The 19,007-nt window shown below is 36.8% G+C and overlaps 2 protein-coding genes across 2 annotated transcripts in view; both read left to right on the forward strand.

Moving 5' to 3' along the window:
- The window catches only part of LOC123547620 (histamine H2 receptor-like), a 315,142-nt gene that overhangs the window by 145,543 nt on the left and 150,592 nt on the right, over window positions 1–19,007 (forward strand). The window lies entirely within an intron of this gene.
- Window positions 5,586–13,923, forward strand: LOC123549790 (uncharacterized). The gene is made up of 4 exons (XM_053550679.1): window positions 5,586–6,032; window positions 11,306–11,500; window positions 11,962–12,204; window positions 12,379–13,923. Exons 1-4 carry the CDS (start codon window positions 5,586–5,588, stop codon window positions 12,646–12,648), a joined length of 1,155 nt encoding a protein of 384 aa, XP_053406654.1. The 3' UTR covers window positions 12,649–13,923.

Below are 19,007 nucleotides of genomic sequence, written 5' to 3' on the forward strand. Positions count from 1 at the left end.
AAAAACACCAAAACACAATGACATAAAAATGTAAATAGTATCTTCAACAAATATATATTAGTATTCAAAAACTCTGTCTTCTGTTTATGAAGTTCTGCGGTCTATGAAGAGCGGAAGCACAAACCATTTTACGCCTGGTCACGGAAACATGGGGAACGGCAAAACTGTCAAATTCACTACTTCGTCCTGTATATCATAACAAAATCATCCGTCATCTTTTTTTCTCCTTACCTTACTTTTTGCTGAATGAGGCTTTTGTGATTTTGAAATATGCTAGCAGCCAAAAGAAGCATTTAAAGCAACTACCAATCCTGATTCTGTCAGGTTCCTCTGGATAATTGTCATTTTCTCACATCTTTTTATTCTCAAATTGAGGATGCTGACGCACGATGAAAGGTGCGGCCAGAAATTTACAAGGTGATAATCTCTCAAAACATTCCCAGTATAGAATACAAAACCTGTACAAAATCTACCTAGCTTTAAATGTATAAAAATTATTCCGTAAACGGTAGACGGCAATACAATTCTCTAACTGAAGTAAATGCTAGCTATTCATTCAGTTTCCGTCCGTTTTAGTGTTTATCAATGAAACTAAGACAAGGAAATGTGAGTTACTTGCTTTACAGTTTCGAATTTGAAAGTTTATTTCAGTCACCATTGACACCATAACTATTATCTGAATTACATTATGGCCTGCATTAAGTACAGGGACATAAGCTGTAAATGTGGACATCGTGCATACTTTTCTACGGATAAATCTGTTATAAAATATCCGTAAGAGGAGCCATTCTGTTTCATGTTCCTAAGTATGATTACATATTGCGTTGATAAAGTGTCTCAGTATACTTATGTACAATATAATATATATATATTCAATATCTGTCTGTCGTAAATATTTCAATGTGACTGTGATCTCAATTTATTTGGCACTGTTCCAAAAAAATATTGTAATTTCTTTTTATAGATATATGGATATTGTCTCAAATCGATAACAGTTTTTTCACCTTGAGCTATTCAGAGTCATGCATATATTTAATAGCTACCAGGATATTATTCATTACATGTCTGTTTTGAAAATCAGAATACATTTTACTAAGACAAAGAATCAACAAAAATGCAAAATTTTAACGATAAAACAATATTTACAGGTTATAAGTAAACTATAGTTTAATCGCATTCAGATTTTACGGTGTTCCGTTAGGCAAGTGTGTGCTGTTTATATAAACGTGAAGCGCGAAGCTGCAATGGAAACACGCAAAGTTTTTAACATTTTCTCGTTTCGCCATGTAACTTCTGAAGCACGATTGCTAAGCGCGAAGGTAAGATGGAGAAGCTACGATGATGAATACTTCGCGCTTTTCCGTCGTGTTTTCGCTCTTCGCCGTCCTATCTAAGCACTTCGCACATTGAGCTTCACGTTAATAATGGGATACGCGTAGTGCGAAGTAAAGATGGTAAATCGCAAACAGGATGCCGAAGCACAAAGCTACAATGGTACAAAAAAACCCTTCTCATTTGCGCTGGCCCTTACATAACACCGTAAGATTTTGATCTATTTATTCAGTGATAGCACAAGTTTATTTCATAAAGCACTGTATTCTATCGATAAAAGTATGTTATATATTTTTATGGTAACAGGAATGTGATGAATGTCTCTGCAAAAATATAATAGTTCAAAACGTGACTGATGAAGTTAACATAAACAGAAAGCTTTATTAATCTTTCTATTCACATAAAAATTAAAATGTTTGAAGAGTGGTCGGAATCATCCTTGCAATTATAAATATATCGCAATTATAATATTCTCAAACTCATAAGAAACCATCAATGCCCAAATATTTCGATACAAAAGGATTATTCATTTTATTTCTGTATACAATATTCTTTTAAAACCTAAATAGGCAAATCAGATATGAATTTAGTAGTATATAGACGACCTCATCCTTGGTTATGAAGCAATTTGCAGTATAAACTAAATATTAAAGATGCATGGTAACTAGCAGATAGCCCAATCTACAAAGCTTAAGAAGAGAAGAACAGAAGTACTGAAAGTTCTGAAAAACGCCCTGACGAAACGACAAAATAAAGTTATGAAGAGAAGAATAGAAGTACTGAAAGTTCTGAAAACCGCACTGAAGAAACGAGAAAATAAAGTTTTTGTGATTTTCAGAGCACCTTCTTCATTGTAATTTAACTCTTCCCATTGAATCTTTAATGAGTTTAAAACGACTTGTAATAGTACATGAGCCTAACTTCATGGCAAAACCGGTTAATAATGCTCACTAACTGAAACAGTATAACCTGCCAATGACTGATCTTAAGTGGATGCATATTTGTTATTAGGTACCAGCAATTGTATTTAGTGAAAAATGTTTCATAATCACAAATCCAGCTTAACTGTCATGGATAGATTCGATAAACTTCATGTATTGAACATATAGGTTAGTAATCTAGTCGTCAGTAAAGAGACGTTCATCATTAAACCTATTGAATATTAATGCTACTCACTTTATTAAGAAAATCGGCCGAGTCCAAAATGCAAAACTGTCCCATGCCACATAAAATTATTACTACCATGTTTATAACGATTCAGGTTACTGTGTGGAGACATTATGCAATAGATCCGATATCTAGCTTCATACATCTATGAAAAGTTCAAAGTTTTCAAAGTTTTACATGGACTAATACAGGGAAAAATAGACCCGCCTCTTGGAGATTTGTTTTTATTTTGACAAATCAAGATTGCTTTAAACAATTTGAGTAGCCGGACATCCAAGGCATATTTCTGTATCGGTTGTTTTAGAAGGGGATAACGTCGGAAGATGTATCTATTTTTAGCTTTTGTTGTCATATTTTTGAGAAATCGGAATAATATTAATACTCTTGGTAGATGAACAAGAAAGGACAATTTCTTTGAAATAACATTAAAATCAGACAACATTTACGGTTAAGGAGATGTGGTTTGTAGAGGGCAAAATCTAGGGGGTATAATAAATTTTGATTTATTAGGTCAGTGACGAAATAAAGTTTCGCTGAACCTCTGTTTTTACGTTTTTTTTTTCAAAACGACGTAATCTTGCTTTGAATAATCACTTAACATATATTTATGCAACGATTGAGCCTCAACGAGTTTTTCGTGAGTCCGGCACGAACGTGTATACTTACTATAATCACAAGAAGTATTTAGAACGGAATCGCTCAAGAAAACGGAAGCTGTGTCATCCTGAGCGTTTGTAAAGGATTTTCGATATATTAGTGGTGTATCAATATTTCAAAACTTGTTTAAGGCAGACACATACCTAGGTGGGCAATTTTAATCAAACACAATTTTAAATCAGAATGTAGGATACAAAAGAAAACACTCAATTTGTCTTTATGAATTTAAATTTATTCGGTTTGTGTACTAAAGATAAGCCTTGACCTTTATATTTTGATAAATTTAATTTTTAAGACAGTAACTTTATAATTATTTTCTACATATTTATCTCCCTCGGTCATGCTTTTGATGTATCAGAATAACTTCTAATTTGATCAGTCGCAGAAAAGGGCCACCGAGAGAACATTTGTGTAAAATCAATTTAAAATCAAGCAAGCACTTTTTGACTAAAGATGTTTTAAGTTTCTACTATATACATGAAGAGAAAAGTGACCACGCCCTCTGGTAGGCATGTTTTGAACGAAACAGAATAAATTAAATAAACTTGGTAAAGAGTTACCTAATGAATATTCATGGCAAATTATTTCAAAAAGGGCCAGCAAGTCCTTACAGTTTTTTTTAAAGTTCAAATATATATAAATAGAAAACATGACCACGCGACCCGCCCGCGAGCGCGCAGATCTACGGATCACGGGGTCGCAAGTTCGAGCCCTGGGCTGGCCGTATGTTCTCCATGATGATTTGATAAAGGACATTGTGTCTGAAATCATTTTTCCACCACTTCTCATTCATATTGGGATGTTGGCAGTAACTTGCGGAGGACAGGTTTGTACTGGTAGGAGTTAGGTTAGGTTAGCTGCCCCTCCGTTACATTACTAAAATATCGTTGAAAAAACCCAAAACGAACACGCGAACAAACAAATGACCACGTCCTCTGTTCTGGAACCAGAGTTCCAGGATTAGTTGCACCTTTAGGGCGCGCTTTACTTTGGGTGGTAAGCATGTGAGGGCCTTTCTGTTGTTCGTGAGCACTTTGGTTTAATTTTTGTTCTTGTGTGTTGTTTAATGTGAATAGTGCGCTCCACACTTTCGTTTCATTTCAATTCAACTATCATAGTCTTATGGCCTCGCAGAGTGTAAATTGTATGCTCTAACTATGCTATTAATCGTTGTCTTTCAGTGTACATTGCACTATGTAGCTGAATGATATATTAAGGTACATGTAGATGCTGTCACATATTTTCGCGCAAACGGTTCGTACCTAGAGAGATTCGAACCATTTGCATAGGTTTTGTCAAAAGCTAGATTATGCTTATCTGATACTTTTCAGTGTAAATATTGCTGCGTTTTTTGCTACATTCCTAGTCTGTTATACACTGCATTTAGTTAAAATTTTATATAAACGGAAAGAAGCTGAAGTTCTTCGCAAAAAAGCATTGATTCAGGAAGAATTAGAAAAAGCTAAAGCAAATTCTGAAGGGCAGAGAGTAGAACTGGAAGTTGATCTTAACACAATTAAATTAGAAAGTGAACATGCACCTGCTGCACTTACAGAATTAAAAGTATTAGAAGATTCCAAGGGCAATGATCATAGTTGTGTCGATAGAAAATACTTTACAAAGACTATGTAGAAATGTTGAGTGTAAAATGCCCAGATAGTGTGAGAACTCCATCACCACATAGAAGTCTAACATGATCGTCCTGCTCTGATCGTGTAACTAAGTGTGGAAGGCGTGCTAGTGATCTTTGTGTGCGATATATTGATGGTTCAACAGATATTGGGTTGCCACTTGTGACAAAATGTGATGACATTCTTAATGAAGTGTCTGAAATACCAATACCAGATGTTGCAAAAGCGTACGAATATCTTAGACATTTGGCAAGTGAGATTCCAGAGCTGTAGTGCAAATGTTTTACCGTTTCCGTGTGAGCCAAAACCACAGAGATTTCCTTTGCTTTTTCTGGTATAAAGATAATGATCTGAACAATACATTAATAGAGTATAGAATGTGCGTGCACGTATGTGATTTGGAAATGTGCCTCACCTGCTGTTGCAACTTATGGGTTGCGGAAAACTGCACAAAAAGGTGATGGAGAAGTTCAAAATTTTGTAGGCAGAGACTTTACTGTTGATTATGCATTAACTTCGAAGCCCAATGCTTACCAGTCTATAGACCTTGTGAAGAGAACACAAGCTGACTTAAACAAGATGGAAATATAAGACTACACAAGATCGCTTCACACATTCTTGAATTGATGACAGCCTTCCCTGCAGAAGACCTTGGTAGTAACTCGAAATGCTTGGAACTAAATCAAGATACCCTACCGATACAGAGCAGTCTGGGTGTTTCACGGAACTTGAAGACGCCACCTTCATTTGTATGTCCTGAAAGAACACAAACCTTTCACCAGAAGGTGTGCTCTTTCAATGGTAAACAGTTTCTTCGATCCTCTAGGTTTCATCGCTCCAATAACCATAAGTGGGAAGATCCTTCTTCGAGAAGCTGCGCCTCCGGGAATAGATTGGGAAGCTCCATTGCCATGTGAACATCAGAAATGGATAGAATGGAGAAAATCCCTTAAGAACCTACAGAAAGTAGCAATTCCTCGTATGTTCACTACATTGTCATACAGCACACCCGCAAAGGCATCTGTCTATATCTTCTGGAATGCATCTGAAAAAGCGATTGACGCTGTTTCAGATCTCAAATTATCAAGCGAAGATGGCAATTCAGCTACTGGGTTTCTTTTCGGAAAGGCAAAACTAGCACCAAGCAAAGGACACACCTTTCTCCGAACAGAATTATGTGGTGCGGTATTTGCAGGAGAGTTAGCAGAGATTATCTCTGCACAGTTAGATATTTCATTAAGTTCAGTAACATATTTCACGGACAGTAGGGTCGTTTTAGGATAATATGTGCAATACTACTCGTCGATTTTTCACGTATGTTAGCAATGTTCACCTTAATGACAGTGTTTGATCAAAGGCTCACAACTCCTACAGGAACTGGAGCCAACAAATACTACTGAAATTATTTCCCATTTTGATTTAGTAAACCCAAAAGAGGGCTGTGAATTGCGACCCGAGCTTTGTGCAAAGAAGACAAATGAAGCAGAAAACTTTCTTTCTAGATTTGAAACGTTTTCAACATGGAAGTCCCTTGTCAGGGCCTTTTCACTTCTTAAGAGAATGTGCAAGTCCAACAAGGGTCAGCAACTTATGGGAAGTGTTGGTAATAGTAAAGAGACAGAAAACTTTGTGATTCGTATGGCGCAGAAGGCGGTGTATAGTACAGAAATTAGTTTATTTCTTGGGAACCAGCCCATGCCTACCATCAGTAGCATCATATCGCTTCGCCCTTTTTTAGACGATTAAGGAATCCCTCGTGTAGGGGGACGCTTCAGCAACTCCTTCATGGAAATTTTATCTATGAAACATCATTATCCCGCAAAAATCTCACGTGGCTGTGTTAATTGCGAAAAATTTCCATGACAAAGTTCATAACCAAGGGAGATTACTCACAGAAGCTTCAATACGGTTTTCTGGATAATTGGAGCAAAAAGAGTGTGTTACCTGCCGAAAATTTCGAGGCAAGTTCCAGACTCGACTTATAGCAGACTTACTCATCGACAGGTTCACGTCAACAGCCCCATTTACAACCGTTGGAGATGATACGCTTGGACCGTGGACTGTTGTTGCGCGTAAGACGCGAGGTCGACTGTCAAAAATAAAAAGTGGGCTATTCACTTCACTTGTTTGTTTACAAGAGCAACACACATTGAAGTCATAGAAGATATGAGAAGTTCTTCTTTCATTTATGCTCTGCGTCTATTCGTTGCGCTACGAGGACCTGTAAAAGAAAATCGATCTGACCCAGAACAAATTTAATTGGAGCACTTGACGATATTCATGCAAAGGGCATTTACGTCGAGAGGAGTATTGTAAATGATCACCTTAAAGAGAATGAAATCTTTCGGAAATTTAACCCACCTCACGCAATACATATAGGCGGTGTCTGAGAAAGTCTTTTTGGATTAGCCAGACGAATTTTGGATGCAATGCTTCTGAAGACGCATGACCAGAAACTTACCCGTAACGTTCTGTGTACACTTATGTATGAAGTACTTGCCATCATTAATTCATGTCTAGTTGCAACAATTTCATCTGATCCAGATGAAAATCCAGAAATTATCTCACCTGCTGTATGGAAGTATGTGCAAGTCCTTTCGAACATAATTTTGGAAACGCTGGCGTGATGGCTTTCTCCAGACTCTACAAACACGTCGTAAATGGGCAAATGAATGACAAGACCTTAAACAAAGTGATATAGTGCTAGTCAAAGGCATAGAAGAACATCACAACCATTGGCCTGTGGGTGTTGTAATGAACACTTTTCCGAGTTGTGATGATAAAGTCCGTTCGGTTCAAGTTCGTTTTGTCAAGAATGAGAAATCAGTGACTTGTACCAGACCAGTCTCGAAATTGATTCTTATTTTGGAGTAAAGTTTACATACAGTAACTATAAAGTTGCAATGGATAGAATCTACCTTCACAATGTGTAAATTATGTCTAGTAATTTAAAGTTTTCATTTACAAAATGATATGATTAAATTTATTCTGTATGAAGTCTTCGCGTTTCAGTGTTAATGAATCATTGATGTTTAAACAGGATAACATTTGTGTCTAACGAGAAATGAGTATCAAGCCTTATTCACGCATTTAAGTCAGTGAAGGTGTATATATAACATTGTACCTGATATGCAGTATTGGGATTTAGTTATTGGCATTTGCATAGCTTACAGGTTTATTATGTTCAAAGGCAGAAAGTGTTGAGCTAAAGTTTCAAGTGTTCATCTTAGTCTTTGATTAAAGTGCTTAAATAGTCATGAGAACTGTATATAAGTAATTGCAAGGTTTACGTATAAATGATAACATAAACGGCAGAAACTGATGACGTACACGGCAGACAGGACAAAAAAGGGTATCATGTTAAGCACATATAAGTGTAGGTTTAATGCTCTAACTATGCTTTTAATCGTTATCTTTCAGTGTACACTGTATTATTTAGCTGAATTGTATATTAAGGTACAGGTAGATGCTGTCACATATTTTCGCGGAAGCGATTCGTACCTAGAGATTCGAATCATTTGCATAGGTTTTGTCAAAAGCTAGGTTATGCTTATCTGATACTTTTCAGTGTAAATAATACTGCGTTTGTTGCTACATTCCTAGTCTGGTATACACTGCATTTAGTTATGGGGTTAGTTAATTGCTATATTACTGATTACTGACAAATTTTATTGTAATACTGGTTCTTTATGCATAGCGTTACTTAGCACTGAATTGCAATGTTGTAAGTTTAAATTACTGTGTGCATTATACATTTTACATACTGACTTTACGTCTGTATTTTAACGGTTTGCTTACTTGGTGTTTTGCTTATCCTTTGTAAAAATGTACCGGGCAACAGTACTTTAGTTGTTTATGGGGAACTTCCTCCGGTGTTTGCTGGTATTCTATTACAAATGTTTCTTATCCAGCTTGTCTTGCTGTTTCCATGTGTATCAAGTACCCTTAAAGCGCAGATATGGACCAGATCTAATCACAAGTCAGTTACTTATTAGTCTTTGTTTCTTTGTCTTTCTGTCCTATATCTACATCAAATGAATGTAAGGATTAGACTCAGAGCCTAATAAACCATCTTTGGTTAAACTTCATGCGTGTTCGTTTTGCTCCACTTCGATGGCATGACACCCTCAGGTGGTTGTTTTTTTAAGAATCGGAAAAATTCGAAAATCCTGGTCGTCTGTCAGCCAAGAACATTTCCGTGAAATCATACAGTAGTTTGAAGATTCTTTCTATTTTTAGCCCTGGAAGCGATGTTCTTAACGAATAAGAATATTTTGATCAAACTTTGAAATAGGTAACCATTTTAAAATCGGGCAATGCCAAGCATTTTCTGATTTGTAAAGTTTCCACTATATACTGGCGCCGTGTTTATTGACGAATCGGAATAAACTAACAGTCTTGGTAAAGAGTCACACAAGAATCATTTGCTTAAAGGTTGTTTTTTTTTTTAAATCGGCCAGGCTGCTTATTTCAAGATTTTGAAATTTTCTACTATACTCCTTGCGGCCATGTTTTCTGACGAAATGGTATAAGTAGAACAATGCTGGTAAAAGGTAATCCAAGAATCTATTTTGAAATAAATTCGAAATCAGCCTTGCTATTTTAGAAAAGATAAAATATGTGGTTTGAAGAGTTTTCTATTTTTAGCTCTGGGGACCCTATGTGCAACAAAGTTGAACCATATGAATAGTTTTGATAGAGGATAATCTAAGAGACAAGAGACATGAGGCTAAGTTGCAAAACTTCTACAAAATGGTTTCAGAAGAGATATAGTTTGAAGTAATGTGTTGACGGACGGCGAGTGATCAGGATAGTTCACCACGAGCACTTTATGATCTGGAAAGGGGTTCTGAGTGCTTTTGTATGCACATAATTTGTACCCAACCAACAATGAAGGGTATTTGACAGGGAACTGTTTTGTATTCAGTTACCCCGTACAGCAAAAAATATATATACAGCAGAATAAAGTTTGTATTGCTGAACACCACTTAAGATAATTCATTGGCCGCAAATGGTAGAAATACATCAGATGAATAGATTAAACAAGAGGGCCCTGAAGGCCCTGTATCGCTCACCTGACCTAATTATAACCCCTGTAAGTTGGAATCTTACTTGGCCTTGATTTCATAGAGACAAACATTTTGACAAAGTTTTATGAGGATCAATTTGAAAATGTGATTTCTAGCGCTTTATACAAGAGTTATTGTAGCGTTTAAAAAAAGCAGGTTGCTGTTTTTAATTGGTTAAGTACGACAGCAGTGGTTTCATTTTCCATGTTTGTGTTTTTTATTACATTTATGATTATTGCACATTTGTCAGACCAAGGTTGTAAATGATGTCTTTTTAAAACTAAATAACAGATAAATTGGTTTTAGGGATATGATTTGAACAAGCTATCTAAGCTGAAAGGCTTGATGTTACTTCTGAAATAAGTGTATTTCAGGGCGAGGGCAATAATTGTGAAGTGTGGTGTGCGTGTGTGTGTGGGGGGGGGGGGGGGGGGGGGGGGGGGGGGGGGGAAGCTGATTAAACAAACTTAGAAGAGGACCACTATACACTCATGGATATTTATAATCGGTCACATTTTCATGTATTTTGTTAAGACTACGCTGAAAATAAAACAATAAAGTATACCACATATGGTTAATTTAAATCATTTCAATGGAAAATTAGCCTCACAAATAAATAGCATATGGGAACAAAGGTGATCGAGAAAATTTCAGTTGTGTAATTTAAATATTATCCAAGTTATCGCAATTACAACAGTGACCGATTACAAAAAGTCTTAAATATCTAAGTTGAGGGTAATACAGTTTTAGAGTATTTGAAATGTCAGTCTGTTGGTAAGTGCTACCCTGAAAAGGATGCGTACTTTAGTTTGGACACTGAATTTTCTACTTTCTGTTCTTTCTATGGCTTGAGTATAAACACGAAAAATGTTTCATTTAATTCAGAATGCATTTTAGCAGTGACTGTGATTAAAGCACTTGTTCTACATGAAAATGCATGAGAAATTGAAGAATTAGTATACTTTGGAACTACATCACAAAACATTTTTTTACCAAATTACAGACTTTAATTATTTTCAATAAATCTGCCTAGAGTCTGTATGTACATTTCTTTGTAAAATTGTTTAATTTTTTACGGAATATCTAATTTTAATTATATGGCACAAAAGGGTTTAAGGAGAATTAGGTGAGTGGAAGCTTTAATAGGTAGGGATGAATTGAGAAAAAAGTAATGTATGAACAGTAAAACAAACTTTATTTCAGCAAGAAATACCATCAATAAAAGTCAGTATAGTAGCTATACCCGGTATTATGTTGGTTTTCTCATGGTGCGGCTCATTATTTTTTTTTCTTTTGTTGTTTGGATTGATATGTGGGTGACTGCATTTGATGATTGTGACTTGTTTTCTCGCAATACTTGATCTGAACGTCTGGATGCTGTCATTCGTCCTAGTTTGTTCAAGTAAAAGAGTTTGTTCTGCAGTTGATGTAAAATGATTAATATAATAAAACTCATTTTTGCAGGAGAGAGGACGTGGTAGGGGTAGGGGGCGAGGTAGAGCCCAGAAAGAAAGTAGAGATGTTGGGAGTAGAGGTAGAGGTCGTGGACGGGGACGAGGAAGTTCTGGTAAAGTGCCGAAACCTGGAAAAACAGACCAGCAGCGCGTCTCAGATAGGAGAGAAGAAAAGAAAGAGAAAATGAAGGTAAAAGTGGTTATATGTTATAATTTTTTAATAAAAGTTAGATCTGTTTCTGCTGACAAAGTTATCTGTCTTGAAACAACTGTTACTTATTATAAAATTTAGCACAAGTTGGAGAAGAAGATAAATAAAGTCAGTAGGTATTCATAGCTTATGCTATTCTTTGTGATGGAAAACTGAATGTAACCAAGAAACTTGGGGTAAGAACATGACATATATAAAACAATCATCACAATTACATATATTTTGTTAACTCAGTAAGCAGGTAATATAGAATAGGACAGAAGGCTTTTTTTTTTTTTTTTTTTATGTAATAATGTTTGGAGTATTTCAGTAAACTCTAAGGTCATGATAATGTAATAAGTGTCTAAAAGGAAGTATAATTAAAGCAGGAGTGCAGATTTCATACCATATATATACTTGACAGTGAAATATAAATATGATATAATTTATTGCTATTTCAGGCAGTTGTTAATGAAATGGACACTGAGAAACTGAGAGAACTTGTTCTGGCGTTGATTGAAAGAGAGCCAGCTCTTGTTTTTGATTTGTGTGAAGGCATTGAGGACCCAGTACCTCCACCAGTCCCTCCACAACCCGGATCACAGCCATCTTGGTGTAAATGTGGCAATTGTAGGGATATGCCGACAGAACTAGAACGGAAATGCTGCAACTGCCTTCCACGCAACTGTATTTCAACAAGAAATGTAAGTTTTCAGCTGTTGTGACAGTCATTCAAGTCATAGAATTTGCGGAAGCTATTTCTGCATTCTTGTATAAATTTAGTGTACATGTATTTCACTGTTCCTCTATATGGTCAGTATTATGTTGAATTGAAATTATTTAAATTTTGAACATAATGGATTTTTTTTTTATTTCAGGAAATGGAAGACCTATGTCTGAGACCTCAAGTTCTAGCCCTGGGACAGCGTTACCACAGAGAGATGCTAGGGCGCTACAATGAAAGAGTTGATAATTATCAGAAAATGATGAGACATTCTTCATATAGAAACTTTGTTCTCTGGAGGCACGGGAGACTGGGTGCAGGCGTGAGAAGGGTTATCCCATCATGTTGCATCTGGGTTATTAGGGACAGATTTCCCAGCCCCACTGGCCAGTATACAGGCTTCATACCGAGTAGATTTGTTTGAATAGTTAACTATGAAATCATGGTGAATTAACAAATAATCTAGGCCTTCGAGTTCTTTATCGTCTGATTTACCACGGTTCAGAGTTCAGATGCGTAGGAATTGAACCACGAGGGCGTTAGCCCGAATGGTTAAATACTGAAGCATCTGAACGATGAACCGTGGTAAATTAGACGATAAATCACAAGAAGGCCTAGATTGTTTTCATTCTGACATGCTCATTGATATATTTTTATAAATATTATGCTGGACTTCATTTACGCGAGGAGTAATGTATCGGACGTCATGCGGCAATTTGGCGTCATAATTGACGTCATAATGCTCTCGCGCGTCAACCGTTGTTTATCGCAGAATATACAGAGCTTGATTTCCTTCTTTGTTTAACTGGAACTCAAACCTAGTCATGTTAGAAAGTTACATTACTGATGGAAAGTTGTCAGTTACATTTAGTTGTCAATTACATTACTGATGTTGAAGTTATCAGTTACATAAGTGATGTTGAAGTTATCAATTACATTACTGATGGTGAAGTTGTCAGGTACATCAATGACCGTGAAGTTGTCAGTTAAGTTACTGATAGTGAAGTTTTCAGTTACATTAGTGATGTTGAAGTTGTCAGTTACCTTAATGATGTTGAAGTTGTCAGCTACATTACAATGGTGAAGTTGTCAGTTACATTACTATGGTGAAGTTGTGAGTTATATTACTAATGGTGAAGTTGTCAGTTACATTACGATGGTGAAGTTGTCAGTTACATAACGATGGTGAAGTTGTCAGTTATATTACTAATGGTGAAGTTGTCACTTACATTACTGATGTTTAAGTTGTCACTTACATCACTTGTGATGGTGTTGTCAGTTACACTACTGATGACGAAGTTGTCTGTTACTTGTTGAAAACTACAATAATCTATTAGAATAAGCTAAAAATTATATAACTTTTAACTGTAATTGATGTGTGCCTTTCTCAGTCGCAGCTCTAGTTGAAAGTGCAGAAATTAATTAACATTTAACTGTAATGAATGTTTCTTTTCAGTTTATCTAAATACAGGAAATTCTTACTATTATGAAACATTTTAACATACTTCTGATACAATGTACTTTCATTTGGCAGAAATTCCAACCTTTTTACCTTAGACCCAGTTTTAAGTATTGTACTAAGAAGTTTTGTAAGTTTATTATATCAGTTATGTATCATATAAATTTATGTGTATATCTTGTTTAACACTATGTTTCACATGGCATTGGAATTTCAGTTGCAATATACCTCATCAAACTGCTATTGTGTTGTTTCATTATTTCAGTGTAAACAGTGGAGAAAAGAACTACTTTATTAAGTTTGAATTTAGCCAATGAATATATACGATATAACGAACTGCACTTATCTTGTGTCTGAACACACAATGAACTTACAAAGCATTCAGAATAACATTCATGACTCGAGTGGGACTCGAACCCTTTGGGAATAAGTGTCTTACATCTAATTTGAGACAGTAAAACTGCAATTATTCCTACTTGCATTATCGACTTATCGTCCAAAACAGTTTAAACTGATAGAAGTAATTTGTGACTTGGGCTTTAGCCTAAAGACCACAAAATAAATGTGGATCTTCTGCTGGTCATTATCACCCTCCATATCAACTACCATGATCCTAAGCCCAAGCGTTTTTCAGCTACAATCCAGAAACAATCGAACTGTTTTGGGTCATGGGTACCTTGCCTTTTGCCATTCTGACCTCGGAATCAATTGGGGTCATGTGCCTTCAGATCTACTTTGAAGGACCTAGGCACGAGTGTTCTGTAGTTATCATCCTGAAACCATTTAACTGTTCTGGGTCACTGTGACCATGTCGTACTGCAGACTGCATACAGGCTTCAAAATCAATAGTGGTCATTTGCTGGTTATAACCAATCTTCCTATCGAGTTTCATAATACTTGGCTTATGCATCATCTGGAAAGTGTCTATAATTTCTGGGTCACTTTGTCCTTGACCTACTGCCTTCAAAATCAATATGGGTCATCTGCTTGTCATGACCAAATTCCCTTTCACCTTTCATGACCTAAGGCCCTAAGTGTTCTTGAGTTTACGGACCAACATCTGCAAAACAAGATGGCCATGATGGCCCTATATCGCTCAACTGGTTAAATGGTTGCTATGAAGATTTGCATTTAATCTTGACCCGGGGTCATGATTTGAACAAACTTGGCAGAGATCCACTAGGCAATGCTACACACCAAATATCTAAGCACTAGGCCTTCTACTTTATTTCTAGACATTTGTTTTGAAGATTTTCCTATGTACAATCAAGTAACCCCTGGGGTGGGGCCAATTTGATGCCGGAGGTCATGATTTGAACAAATTTTGTGGAGGTCCTCTAGGCAATGCTACATGTCAAATATCTAGACTCTATCAATTTTACCCTGGGGGTTGTCTACTAGGCAATGTTACAATCAAATATCTAAGATCTAGGCCTTCTGGTTTATTTTTAGCAAATTTATGAAGATTTCCCTATGTACAATCAAGTAACCCCTGGGGTGGGGTCAATTTAACCCTGCGGGGTCAAGATTTGAACAAATTTTGTAGAGGTCCAATTGGCAATGCTACATGTCAAATATCTAATCTCTAGGCTTTCTGGTTTAATTTTAGAAAATTTTGAAGAATTGTCTATGTACAATCAAGTAACTCCATGGGGAGGGGTCAATTTGATCCTGGTGGTCATGATTTGAACAAATTTTGTAGAAGTCTACTAGGCGATGCTACATGTCAAATATCTAAGATCTAGGCTTTCTGGTTTATTTTTAGAAAATTTTGAAGAATTTTCTATGTACAATCAAGTAACCCCATGGGGCGGGGTCAATTTGATCCTGGTGGTCATGATTTGAACAAATTTTGTAGAAGTCTACTAGGCGATGCTACATGTCAAATATCTAAGATCTAGGCTTTCTGTTTTATTTTTAGAAAATTTTGAAGATTTTTCTATGTACAATCAAGTAACCCCATGGGTGGGGTCAATTTGACCCTGGTGGTCATAATTTGAATAAATTTTGTAGAAGTCTACTAGGCAATGCTACATGTTAAATATCTAAGATCTAGGCCTTCTGGTTTATTTATTTTTTTAAATTTGAAGATTTTCCTATCTAAAATCAGATGACCCCTAGGGCGGGGTCAGTTTTGACCCCAGGGGTCATGATTTGAACAATTTTGTAGTGGTTCACTAGGCAATGCTACGTGTTAAATATCTAAGCTCTAGGCCTTCTGGTTTATTTTTAGAAATTTTTTGAAGATTTTCCTCTGTAAAATCAAATGACCCCTGGGGGCAGGGTCAATTTTGACCCCGGGGTTCATGATTTGAACAAATTTTGTAGAGATCCACAAGGCAATGCTACATGTCAAATATCTAAGCTCTAGGCCTTCTGGTTTATTTAAACAAGAGGACCATGATGGTCCTGAATCGCTCACCTCTTCCCACATGACCCAGTTTTAAGTATGACATCGTTTTTTTTCTATTTTTAGACCTACTGACCTAGTTTTTGACAGCACGTGACCCAGTTTCGAACTTGATCTAGATATCATCAAGATGAACATTCAGACCAACTTTCATACAGATCCCATGAAAAATATGGCCTTTAGAGTGGTCACAAGGTTTTTCTATTATTTGACCTACTGACCTAGTTTTTGATGGCACGTGACCGAGTTTCGAACTTGACCTAGATATCATCAAGGTGAACGTTCTGACCAATTTTCATGAAGATCTTTTGAAATATATGGCCTCTAGAGAGGTCACAAGGTTTTTCTATTTTTAGACCTACTGACCTAGTTTTTGAAGGCACGTGACCCAGTTTCGAACTTGACCTAGATATTATCAAGATGAACATTCTGACCAACTTTCATAAAGATCCCATGAAAAATGTGACCTCTAGAGTGGTCACAAGGTTTTTCTATTTTTAGACCTACTGACCTAGTTTTTGACCGCACGTAACCCAGTTTCGAACTTGACCTAGATATCATCAAGATGAACATTCTGACCAACTTTCATGAAGATCCCATGAAAAATGTGACCTCTAGAGTGGTCACAAGGTTTTTCTATTTTTAGACCTACTGACCTAGTTTTTGAAGGCACGTGACCCAGTTTCGAACTTGACCTAGATATCATCAAGATGAACATTCTGACCAACTTTCATGAAGATCCCACGAAAAATGTGACCTCTAGAGTGGTCACAAGGTTTTTCTATTTTTAGACCTACTGACCTAGTTTTTAAAGGCACGTGACCCAGTTTCGAACTTGACCTAGATATCATCAAGATGAACATTCTGACCAACTTTCATGAAGATCCCATGAAAAATGTGACCTCTAGAGTGGTCACAAGGTTTTTCTATTTTTAGACCTACTGACCTAGTTTTTGACCGCACGTGACCCAGTTTCGAACTTGACCTCGATATCATCAAGATGAACATTCTGACCAACTTTCATGAAGATCCCATGAAAAATGTGACCTCTAGAGTGGTCACAAGGTTTTTCTATTTTTAGACCTACTGACCTAGTTTTTGACCGCACGTGACCCAGTTTCGAACTTGACCTAGATATCATCAAGATGAACATTCTGACCAACTTTCATGAAGATCCCATGAAAAATGTGACCTCTAGAGTGGTCACAAGGTTTTTTCTATTTTTAGACCTACTGACCTAGTTTTTGACCGCACGTGACCCAGTTTCGAACCTGACCTAGATATCATCAAGATGAACATTCTGACACACTTTCATGAAGATCCCATGGAAAAATGTGACTCTAGAGTGGTCACAAGGTTTTTCTATTTTTAGACTACTGACCTAGTTTTTGACCGCACGTGACCAGTTTCGAACTTGACCTAGATATCATCAAGATGAACATTCTGACCAACTTTCATGAAGATCCCATGAAAAATGTGACCTCTAGAGTGGTCACAAGGTTTTTCTATTTTTAGACCTACTGACCTAGTTTTTGACCGCACGTGACCCAGTTTCGAACTTGACCTCGATATCATCAAGATGAACATTCTGACCAACTTTCATGAAGATCCCATGAAAAATGTGACCTCTAGAGTGGTCACAAGGTTTTTCTATTTTTAGACCTACTGACCTAGTTTTTGACCGCACGTGACCCAGTTTCGAACTTGACCTAGATATCATCAAGATGAACATTCTGACCAACTTTCATGAAGATCCCATGAAAAATGTGACCTCTAGAGTGGTCACAAGGTTTTTCTATTTTTAGACCTACTGACCTAGTTTTTGACCGCACATGACCCAGTTTCGAACTTGACCTAGATATCATCAAGATGAACATTCTGACCAATTTTCATAAAGATCCCATGAAAAATGTGACCTCTAGAGTGGTCACAAGCAAAAAGTTTACGGACGGACGGACGCACGGACGGACGACGGACAACGGACACTGCGCGATCACAAAAGCTCACCTTGTCACTTTGTGACAGGTGAGCTAAAAAAAAATTGAAGATTTTCCTATAGAAGTCTATATAAAATCAAGTGACCCCTGGGGCGGGGTATATTTTGACCCCGGTAGAGGTCCATTAGGCAATGCTTCACACCAAATATCTAAGCTCTAGGGCTTCTGGTTTTTGAGAAGAAGATTTTTCCTTTCGGTTGCCATGACAACCAGAGTTCTTTGTGGAATAAAATTCTTTGAACAATTTTGAAAGGGGGCCACCCAATGATCATTCATGTGAAGTTTGGTGTAAATCTGCAGTGGTTTTAGAGAAGAAGATTTTTTTTAGAAATTGTTGATGGACACACGACACACGTCGAACATCAAGCAGACACAAAAGCTTACCATGAGCCTTTGGCTCAGGCGAGCTAAAAAACAAACCCCTCTTTTTGGGAAAGGAGGGTTAGGGGTGGGCCATTATAAGTTGTGCAATAGTGATGAAAAAATAGACTCGGCAAATTTAAACACTTCAATATAAATATTCTCTAAATGTTGTTTATGTTAAAATATTTTGGAATTCAAGTCGACTGTTCTTATTACTGACCCTAAAATCAATAAAGGCCTTCTACTACACAATGGTCAATCAACAAACTGAAATCTTAGCATTCGCTAGTCATTGCTCAGAAACCATTTTAGGACTAGGGACCATTTCCACAGTTACTTACTGACCTGTATTATCAGGTCGACTGTACTTCATGTCTCTGTGTGTGGCAACTTGGGGGAGGGTGGGGCTGGTTTTGGTAGGGGGAGAGGAGATATGTTACATTAATGTGCAGACAAAAAGTCATTTCAATAATAGAGGCAGAAACATCATAGGAATGACCTTCGTTCTACTGACAAAAGACCCAGGCAAAACCATTTGTCTTAGATTTCACTGT

Source organism: Mercenaria mercenaria, chromosome 9 (genome assembly GCF_021730395.1).
Source record: "Mercenaria mercenaria strain notata chromosome 9, MADL_Memer_1, whole genome shotgun sequence".
Classification (NCBI taxonomy): domain Eukaryota; kingdom Metazoa; phylum Mollusca; class Bivalvia; order Venerida; family Veneridae; genus Mercenaria; species Mercenaria mercenaria.